The sequence below is a fragment of the Theobroma umbraticum genome, unplaced genomic scaffold (genome assembly GCF_002168275.2).
Source record: "Theobroma umbraticum cultivar Fairchild unplaced genomic scaffold, ASM216827v3 scaffold_56.0, whole genome shotgun sequence".
Classification (NCBI taxonomy): domain Eukaryota; kingdom Viridiplantae; phylum Streptophyta; class Magnoliopsida; order Malvales; family Malvaceae; genus Theobroma; species Theobroma umbraticum.
The window spans coordinates 4169604-4179830 of record NW_018397256.1 but is presented as its reverse complement, the minus strand read 5'-3'; the positions used below and the strand labels follow the sequence as shown (position 1 = coordinate 4179830).

Genomic DNA, 10227 nt, shown 5'->3' with positions numbered 1-10227 from the left:
AGAGAGAATCGTTTTGAAAAAAATAATTCTCTTAATAAATTGGTGTGTTTTTTAAAAAATAAGAGAAGAGAAAACTCCTAATTAGAGCTTTTTATTAAACTTTTTTTTAAATTTTATTTTTTAATAAAAAATTATTTTTTTAAAAAAATTTATACTTATATAATCTAATTTTTACTTTTAAATAATAAATAAGTTAAATATAAATCAAATCAAATTAACACTAAATAGAGGCAAACGTCCGGGGCACAGGAGAGCGCACCAAAATCCTGTGCCACCAATAATGTGATGAGGTTCAAAAGCAAGCCCCCGAGAGGCGCAAGCTGTCTTTTGCTAGCAACAATTGCCATGAGTAGTCAAAAAAGCAGGGAAGAAAGAAAAAAAAAAACAAAAGAAAAGAAAAACCTTTTTATCATAGAGACAAAGAAAGGACACGCGGCAGTCGTCGGGACCGATTGTAATGATTCTAAATTTAACCAAAAAAAAAAAAGTCCCTCCTCAATCCTCATGGCTCACCCTCTTGCTTGCTTCCCCACTCTCTTACACCTTTCATTTGCTTGCTTTTCGAACAAGGAAAATAGTACCTTAATCAGAGTATTTATCAACACAAATTTAACCTTTCTTTTAAAACAAATTATTAGTTTAGTTCAAATTATAATTACAAGGTAAATCATCTCTTAGTTTAAATTCTTTTTGTTTGCATGTCTATAGTTTATTGCCTCATGTAAAAGATATTAGAACAACATCTTTATTCACTGTATTCAAAGTCATTAAATTATTTCTCAATTGTAACATGTCAAAGGCAAAATATATTTATATAAGTGAGATTTTGCCTCGACGAGAAACAGAAAGTTTTGAATTTTATTTTTTTTCTTTGGAGACAATGTTGAGATTCTTTAGTAATAATTCGATTAAGCACTAACATTAAATTTTTTTAGTTGTTTGAATAAGTTTATATTATTTAAAAAATAATAATTTATAAAATTTCACAGTTTAAGATATCGAATTGAAAAGTCAAACATAACATGCCAAAAACAAAACTTAGATAACAAAAATAATAATAATAAGTACAGTTACATTATACATAACGAGGAAAATTACGAATTGAAGCATCTTCCCCAAAAGAAAACTGTAAACTCCAAGAAAATTTTCCCCTTGGGCACTGAACATATCAGGTCTAGCAATCTTATTTTTACAAGAAAATCATTGAGGTAATTAGCCTCAACATATGATCAACCTTTGAACCATCAACAAGCGTTGAACATATTGAGACAATCAACTCTCATTTGTTACATTAAAATTATCCTTGAGTTGTTTCGGATCAATTTTATATTTGATATAATTGGTTGTATATTTTTATTTAATTTTTTGAACAATATCTTTAATTTATCAAAATCGTTAATTTGATAGCAATTATAATTTTTATTTGTAAACATAATCTGATTAAGAATTGCATAAGTTTAACATTTTTTAAACCTAAATGAAAAGAAATTGAAGAAATATATCATCTGTTTCTCGCTTTATTTTGTTAAACAGTGGTTTGGTCAAGACAGTAGATTGAAGACAGAAGAGAGAGAGACCGCCCAGCCATCCCATGAAATGCTTCCACTTGCTTTGCTAACTCGGTCACTCTCTCTTATTTTCTCATTCAATATTAAATTTGTTTGCTCAAAGAAAGAGCCTCGATGCTCGTGCGAGCTCTGAGACCCTCTCTCTCTCTTCACACTGACCCTCCTTCTTTCCCTGCCTCTATATCTGTGTCATCCCTCTTCTCCCTTGATCATTTCATTACCCTTCCCCTAACTTCCCCATGGTTTCAGCAATTCTCTCCTTCTCTTTCTCTTTCTAAGAAACACTGCCGCTACTACTACTGCTAGTTCCACTATTTCCAAGTAGAAAAACATACACACACACACCCCCGTATCTCTCTCTCTCTCTCTCTCTCTCTCCTTCTTTGAGATCTTCACCGGCAAATTAAAGCAATATTATGGATATGAGCATGGGGAACATGGATTCTTCTTCCACTCAAAATTGGCTTGCTTTCTCTCTTTCCAACCAACAACAACAACATCTCAACCTCCCTTCTTCTTCATCTTCCTCTCATCATTCGTCTCACCTCTGCCTCTTTGAAGCTTTCACCACTCCCACCCCCGCTGCCCCAACCTTAACAATAAACTCATCAGGTCCTCTATGTTACACTTTCTTTTGGGCGTTCAAAGTAGTAAAAGCAAACAAAAGAAAACAGTTGCCATGATTTTACTGTTTATGTAAAAAGAACTTGTTATTTATGATTAATGGGGTGATCATGTTTTTTGGGTGCAGCACGAGAAGAAGATGCAGCAGCAACAGGTACTACCACCGCTGGTGCAACAGACTTATCCATGTTCAGAGGTGGCCCAAAACTCGAGGACTTTCTTGGCGGTTCTTCGACCACAACTGGAGCTGGAGGTGCACCTCACCCTCACTTCTCCGCTGAAACCTCCGTGACTGTCTCTGACACCGAGATATATGACTCCGAGCTCAAAACCATAGCTGCTAGTTTTCTTCGTGGATTTTCCTCTGAACAAACCGACACTCACAAACAACAGCAGCAGCAGCAGCAGCAGCAGCAGCAACAGTTAGTACCTACAACTGAGCCCGCACAGAAGAGCTGTTGACACTTTTGCCAACGTCCTCAATCTACCGAGGTGTCACCAGGTAAAAAACATAAACAAATAATACTACGACCCAATCGTCTGTCGATTTCAGGTATATTAAAAAAAAGTTTTTAACTTTTATATATTCTATATTCTAATGCTATAAAAGTTGTTTCATTTTTTGTTCTTTGGGTTTGATTTAGGCATAGATGGACTGGAAGATATGAAGCTCACTTGTGGGACAATAGCTGCAGAAGAGAAGGCCAAAGCAGAAAAGGAAGGCAAGGTAATAGAAGCTAAAGGTTATGTTTTTCATCTTATTGTGTCAGAATATTTTGAGGGTTTTTAATGATGTGTATGTATACGACACCCTTGAGATCTAGGTCTCTGATCAAACATCTGACCAACGGTGAATGAGTGGTCCTTTTCAGGAGGTGGTGGTTGAGTTGAATATGTGACCGAATAAATGGGAGCTAATATAAAACGAAAGTTAATGGGGCATGCAAATCCCTATACAAAAAAGAAGAATGCCCATTTCTAGGGCTAAGACCTTCTGGACATTTGAATACCAAAGGCGCGCACTAGATAGACTGTGCTTTTAGTACTCAGTTATTAATAAAAAAAAAATTATGAATGTTGAAGATTCTAAAATGCTAATGTGGGCTCTTTATGTGGCATGTACATGACGAATGATTGCTGCCATGCGACGCTCCGATTCTCCATCATTGTTGTTTTCAGTTTATTTGGGTGAGTCCAGTTCTAAGTGCTCTATAATTAAAGATCATCATTCTCTTTTACTGTGACAAAATATTCTTCTTCATCACCATCAATAATTACCCCAGATTGGACTGCTGTTAGATTTTGGTCACTGTGAACCAAGATTCTTCTCTTTTGCATGGCTATGACATCAACTCCCGCTTACATGAAGATTCTCTCTTGGCCTTTCTTTCTCCTCCTTTGATTCTTTTAGGTGGGTATGACAAAGAAGAGAAAGCGGCAAGAGCTTACGATCTCGCCGCTCTTAAGTACTGGGGTCCGACCACTACAACAAACTTTCCGGTAACCACTGTTTCTCGGATTCTGCGTGCATTTATTTGATGTCTTAGCTAACTTTATTCTGTTCGATCTTAATAAAAAATTATACCTTTTCCTAGATTTCTAACTACGAGAAGGAACTGGAAGAGATGAAGAACATGACTAGGCAAGAGTTTGTTGCTTCTCTCCGAAGGTAATGACCATTAAAATATCTCATTTGCTTTTAGGTCTTGATCCACTAAGCTATAATCTTTTTGGTCTTTTCGAGCAGAGATTAATTAGCTTTCTTTTTGGGTTAATTTTTTATGTTTCAGGAAAAGTAGCGGATTTTCCAGGGGGGCCTCAATTTACAGAGGGGTCACAAGGTTCATCATATTCTTTTACTATAGTTTTCCCATTTTGTGTTCTTTTGGTTCGTAAATAAACTGATACTATATTTCAAGTGAACGAAATATAATCCATTTTTCTTCTAACAATATCTCAGGCATCACCAACATGGTAGGTGGCAGGCAAGAATAGGAAGAGTTGCAGGCAACAAAGATCTCTATCTTGGCACATTTAGTGAGTTTTTCTTTGTTTTACTTGTATCTTTTGAAAGGTTGCAAGTCAATATTTGTCTTATTTCCTTTCAAATTAAGTCTTTGGATTGTGAACATATTGGTTGTGCAGGCACTCAAGAAGAAGCAGCTGAGGCCTATGATATTGCTGCAATCAAGTTTAGAGGCCTAAACGCAGTGACAAATTTCGACATGAGCCGCTACGATGTAAAAAGCATTGCCAACAGTAATCTTCCCATCGGAGGACTCAGCAACAAATCCAAAAACTGCTCTGACTCAGCTTCCGATAGTAAGAGCACCGACGATGACCGGGATCACTCCTCAGCATCATCCGCAGTGACTTTTGCTTCTCAGCCTGCTCCAAGCTCCACTCTCAGCTTTGCAGTTCCCATCAAGCAAGACCCATCTGATTATTGGTCCAATATTTTTGGATACAATAACACAGCGGCTTCCTTAAGCAGTGCCAAGAACCCAAGTGTTGCACCAACTTTGTTTCATCAGTCATCAAACAATGGGTCCGCTTTCCAAGATCCCAGTGCTTTCAGCATGGCCTTTGGTGTGAATTCTTTAGTCAACGAAAGCAGCAATGGGTTATTCAATGGAGGTGGTTATGTTCAGCAACAAAGCGGTGTTAGTACTTCAACTTCTTCCCTCCCATTGGCTACACCGACTGCCTTAAATAATAGCGGTAACAACAATTACGAGAGCTCTTCTGGCTATGGTAGCTGGATTGCACAATCTCTGCATTCTTATCAAACTGCAAAGCCAAGCCTCTCAGTGTTTCAGACACCAATTTTTGGCATGGAATGAGCTCATAGACAGATGAAAATGGAAGATAAAAATCTGTGCAAGGCAAGGCTGAAAGGGAATTCGAGACAGGGTGGTGAATGGTGATGCATGCACAGTTGGTGGGGGGTTAACTTTTTTTCCTTGAATAGGTGAGGTGGACTGACAAGCATTTCGCAGGAGCTGACAGTACTAACTGAAGTTCTTTTGTTAAGGGCCTTGGTTCCCTTCTTCTCTCTCTTTCTTTAGCTTTCATCCTTTGCTGACATGATTTATATGGGTGGGTATAAATGAAAGAGGAGATCCTCTCTTCTCTGATGCTTCCATGTTGTTACGTGTTATTATCAAGTCATCAATGTGAAAATTTTCCATTAACCTAGCTCAGCTTTAACTTTATTACCTTCCTTTGATCTATTTACATTCGTATTATTTTCTCGTGCGTCTTATATTAATAAAAAACATACACTACTTCCTACATGTATAAAACAAATATACTGACTATCCTTTTACCACAATAACCAGACATTGTGCTCCTAACCATTTCTCTCCAAACGAAAATAAAGAAAATGGAACCACGTTTTATATATTGATAATGTTGGAATTGGTATAAGCTTTCATCACCATTTGCGCTCTCAATCATACATTTAATGTGTTCTTAAAGTTTCAAAGTTCGATTTTTTTTTTGTTTTCACATTTATTGCATATTTTATAGCAATAACATTATGATAGTATTTTTAAATGTGATAAAAAGTTTTTATGATTGACAAAATATTTTTGTAATTTTATCATATGAAACTAATGACATGATTATTTTACTATTTCGTTTATGAAAATTTAAATAATTTTTTATTATTTTATTACGTTCAATTAAATTTTTAAATTTTCATTTAATACTAAATAAATATTTATAATTAATAGTTGATTAATTGTTATTAGTTAAAATGTTACTTGTCATTTTATATTATTTGTCATTTTACAATAAGCTCAATGTGAATATTTCCAAGAGAAGAGCGAATTGAAATATTTCAAAACTTCTTTGAAATTTAAAAAAAATAAAAATTTCTTAAACTAAGCCTCTTTAAAATTGACCAAAATAATAAAATTTTTGTGGGGAGGAAAAAGCAAGAACACAAATGAATTTGAGAAGAATAGAAGGGAAAACAGCACGAGTTTTTATAGAGGTTCAGTCTCCTTACCTGTGTTTTTTCCCATATATTCATTAAAGAGTTTAAAATCTACTATTAAAATGAAAATTAATACATTACCTTTTATGGATCCAGCACAACCTTACAATGCAATGCCTTTTATGGGTTAAGTACAACAACTTTACTTTTTAATTTAATTAAGGTATTGCCACTCAAACACTACCTTTTTAATTGGTTATAACTCAAACACTACCTTTTCAATTCGTTTAAGGTATAACCACTCACAAGTACACAATAAATGAGATAGGTGCAGCTAGAATACTTCTTAAAGATTGAGTAGCAAATTAAGTATAATGTTTGGTGAAGAAGAAATATAAGAATTGCTGCTTCAATAAATGATACAATAGAGGACTTAAATACTAAAAGAGTATAACAAAGAGTATTAACTTTTAAAAATGTGTTTCAAAGTCTTATAACCTTCATAAATGTAGTGGAAGCTTGTATTTATAGCTGCTGAAGCTTCTTGAAGTAGTTGGAATGCATTTAATGCAAAAATAACCATTTTTCTCTTCATTTTAGATTCCAATAGTCATATTGTATCAGTACATGTGTGGATATATCGATATGTTGCTGCTTTTATTTTTGAATCTGTATGGAAATTTATTGTTACATTTTGATAATGTATCGATATATTGAGTTCGACTTTGTGGATTTTGACTTTTCACAAGAAAACTTATCGATAGATTTTAATTTCTATTGATATTTGTCCAAATGTATCGATAGAAAGTGTTATGGGATGTCTAGGCTTGATTTATCAATACTTAGATGAAATTTTGATAATTTTCTTTTGCCATTTCAAAACATGGAATCAATTTGAAAGCTATACAGTTAACAATCTCCTCTTTCTTGATATGACAAAACAATGAGCAAAATTTGTTTAAACATTTTGAAAATAGACTCCCTTAAATTTAAAGGATTTGAAAATTGTGTAAAATTTATAAATTATCCTTCAATTTTGAGTTCTCCCCCTTAATTTGCTCTCTCTTAATTTAAGGTCTTTTAAGAATTTAAATATTAAAAATGATTTGGCCTTTTTTTAAAAAAAAACTTGATTTTGTACACAAAATTTGCTTGTTAAAACCATTTCCCTTTTTTTTGTTATACAAAAAGAAAGTTAAGTGTGAAAAGGAAATTTGATCAAATTTGAAAGCGGAGTTTAAGGAAAGATCATGTCGAGGTAACATTAAAATCATGCCAAGCTCAAGAAACAGATGTTAGTGTAATAACATAAAAATAGCATAAATAACAAAGCAGTGATGGCATAGAATAATTGTAGCTGGAAGATAGTATCATCATTAGCAGGAAAACAAGTTCAAAAGTAGAATCCAATAGAAAATGTAAACAAACCAACAACAATGCCAAAATCGACAGCCAATTACCATCCAATACAGTGAAGAAAACTAATAGAGTTCAAGACTGAAACAATCTATGCAAGACAACGACAAGAAACAAACATGGTGAAAACTAAATGTAAATGAGAATGTTGCCATCCAATCTAAAAAGTTAGGTAAAGCTAATATGAAGCGATGTCCCCTATGAGGTAGTCAAGGTGGATGTGAAAAATGGGGATGGAACTACTCCTCCAAAAGCTGCTGGTGATGCAATAAGTCATGATTCTGAGCCTCCAAAGCGTCAAACCTACTAACCATACAAGCATCTATAGATTCCATACATGATAACAATTGAGTAAATGCTTGCTCAGAGTCTAAAGTAGTGGACATTGGTCGGTAATTAGGTGCAGCATTGGATTTATGATAAGACAAGCACTAAGGGCTGCACTAAGCTTAGCATGTGTGTCATCATTTCCCTCATCCCCAACTATTTCAGGTTCATGGCCCAAGGGTTGTTGACAGGCACAAAACCTAGCTTGTTTATGGCATGCTCATTAATTTTGGTATGCATGGCATATTGTTTAGATGGATCACACCTAGTATTGATGCCCACAGAGTCAATGATGGCACTAATGGCCATGCCATAAAGCAACATTTTCCTAGACTTGTTTATTATTTTCAGCATGTCACTAAGTATGAATTTGGATAGGTTGACATAATATTGGGACTTACTATGGTAAAGAAACTAGAAATCCTTACTATTAATAATGGAATAGTGGGTGACATGAGGGCGAATTATGTGGGATAGGATAAGATGAAGGATACAGTTGTAAAATGATAGACGTTTAATACTAGTTGTAGCCTTTTCACTTGCAAGAGGGTAGGTATAGACTGTGGATAGAATTTCATTAATGAACACCCTTTCGACATAGTCTTTATCCCTCTAACAAACATCAAAACCTAAAACAGTATCTAAGGTGTGCTCAACTACCACAATTCGTTTTCCCATTACTATTGTAACAAACCTATTATCGTGAATAAGAGGTTCATTATCCTTATAAACTTAAAACTTAGTGGTGGCATTGAAATAAAACACTCATACTAAATTGGCATAATATGTATGATTCATGGACAGGTAACCAAGCCAACCTAATTCTCAAAGGTTATTAATATATGGAAAGTTAATTTGCTCAAGCTAGTGGAAGTCAATTACCCTGCTCGGCTTGTCATCTCGTTTGGCATAGTCCTTCTCAAACTTACACTCCAAGGAAGGATGAGAGAAATTTTGCTTGAAAGAGTGCTCGTCCACGCCTGGTGTTGGTGGTGGAGGTTGGGAGGCAGAGGCTTCACCTTGGTTAGACTCTTGTAGGTAGGAAGTTGTGTGTTTGGTGCATTTAAAACAGGAGGCCATGTGAAGATTTTTTATTTTGAGGAGTTTTAGATGAGAATAAAATTTTAGAAATAATTAGAAAGGTTTAAAATACCTTTTAATCGAATCAATTTTGACTCAAAACATAACTAAACCTCAAAATTGGATGCTTTCAAAACTATGGTTTTAAAAAGAATTTTGAGCAATTTTAGGTTGAATTTGGTGTTTAGCAAAGGGTTAAAAACACTTTAATCGGTGCCAAATCATGAGCAAATCACATAAAAATGAAAAGGATTGAGAGAATTTTGAATTTTGTGGGTCACAGGTTAAGTTGAAAATGACTCATCACAGGCTTTAAATTGCAAGATGTATCAATATATTTGCTCGTGTATTGATACATTTGTCATAGATTTTTATTTTTGGCTATTGGAAGAAATGTATCACTAGATTTGGTGATCTATCAATACATGTCCTTGAATGTATTAATACATTTGCCTATATATTGATACATTCATCATAAGAATTTTATTTTGGTTACTAGAAAGATTGTATCGATAAATTTTGCAATCTATTGATACATGTTTTTGCATGTATCAATACATGGGTCAAAGTATTGATACATGAGCCTCTATAGCCTTCGAAAAAATGATTTTTTATATCTAAAAATCTATGACTTGGCTTAAACATGTTTTGTAATCAAAATAATGTGAAGTTTTATTAAAAGAATAGTTTTAAGTATCGTCTTGAACCAGTGCAAGTGAGTTTTGATAGTAAATCATGAATTTTAAAGAAAATAGCTCCCTTAACTACCTTACCATATACCTTAAGAATTGGATGGCCATGGTATGAATGCACATGAATGTATATCTGTCATGACATGATTTTATAAACAACAAACATACCAAGTGCAATAACCAATCAATCATCAAATATGGCCATCACACATTAGAAGTCATGAATGATACAAATAATAAGGCATATATACATGATTACTTTATTCAAATAGCTTTCAACAAAACTTATCATTTTCAATTAGCCTTGACAGTTTTCTCATCTAAAGTGGATTCAGAAAACCTAGTTCACTTCATATTTCATAAAATTGTTCTCTATCAAGTGTTTAGGTGAAAATATCAGCCAATTGGTCTTTCATACCTACATATTCAAGAGCAAGATCTTCTTTTTGAACATGATCTTTAATAAAATAGCCCCTTATTTCTATGTGTTTTGTTCTAAAATGATAGATGGGATTTTTTGTTAGATTTATGGCATTAGTATTATCTCATTTAATGGAAATTCTTTTCATAGCTAGTC

At 34.0% G+C, this 10227-nt stretch overlaps 2 protein-coding genes across 3 annotated transcripts; both read left to right on the top strand.

Moving 5' to 3' along the window:
- Nucleotides 1-1656: 1656 nt before the first annotated feature.
- On the top strand, nucleotides 1657-2656 carry LOC149527510 (AP2-like ethylene-responsive transcription factor AIL5). Its single transcript, XM_089782666.1, has 2 exons — nucleotides 1657-2180; nucleotides 2320-2656. The coding sequence occupies exons 1-2, from the start codon at nucleotides 1985-1987 to the stop codon at nucleotides 2652-2654; spliced, it is 531 nt and encodes a 176-aa protein (XP_089638792.1). The 5' UTR covers nucleotides 1657-1984; the 3' UTR covers nucleotides 2655-2656.
- Nucleotides 2657-2764: 108 nt separating this feature from the next.
- AIL5 (AINTEGUMENTA-like 5) lies at nucleotides 2765-5397 on the top strand. Of its 2 annotated transcripts, none has more exons than XM_089782664.1 (6): nucleotides 2765-3380; nucleotides 3604-3692; nucleotides 3788-3861; nucleotides 3983-4033; nucleotides 4153-4229; nucleotides 4338-5397. In XM_089782664.1, the coding sequence occupies exons 1-6, from the start codon at nucleotides 3323-3325 to the stop codon at nucleotides 5033-5035; spliced, it is 1047 nt and encodes a 348-aa protein (XP_089638790.1). In that variant the 5' UTR covers nucleotides 2765-3322; the 3' UTR covers nucleotides 5036-5397. The 2 variants fall into 2 exon arrangements, with proteins under 2 accessions (XP_089638790.1, XP_089638791.1); XM_089782665.1 differs by having other exon boundaries at nucleotides 3476-3692.
- The last annotated feature ends 4830 nt before the right edge of the window (nucleotides 5398-10227 follow it).

What these genes read in the sequence shown, in the direction of transcription:
- LOC149527510 (XM_089782666.1), top strand. Translation starts at nt 1,985, where the DNA reads ATGGATATGAGCATGGGGAACATGGATTCTTCTTCCACTCAAAATTGG. An exon ending in CTTAACAATAAACTCATCAG is followed by an intron (nt 2,181 to 2,319) that starts GTCCTCTATGTT and finishes TTTTGGGTGCAG; the next exon opens with CACGAGAAGAAGATGCAGCA.
- AIL5 (XM_089782664.1), top strand. Translation starts at nt 3,323, where the DNA reads ATGATTGCTGCCATGCGACGCTCCGATTCTCCATCATTGTTGTTTTCA. An exon ending in TTTGTTGCTTCTCTCCGAAG is followed by an intron (nt 3,862 to 3,982) that starts GTAATGACCATT and finishes TTTATGTTTCAG; the next exon opens with GAAAAGTAGCGGATTTTCCA. An exon ending in ATTTACAGAGGGGTCACAAG is followed by an intron (nt 4,034 to 4,152) that starts GTTCATCATATT and finishes ACAATATCTCAG; the next exon opens with GCATCACCAACATGGTAGGT.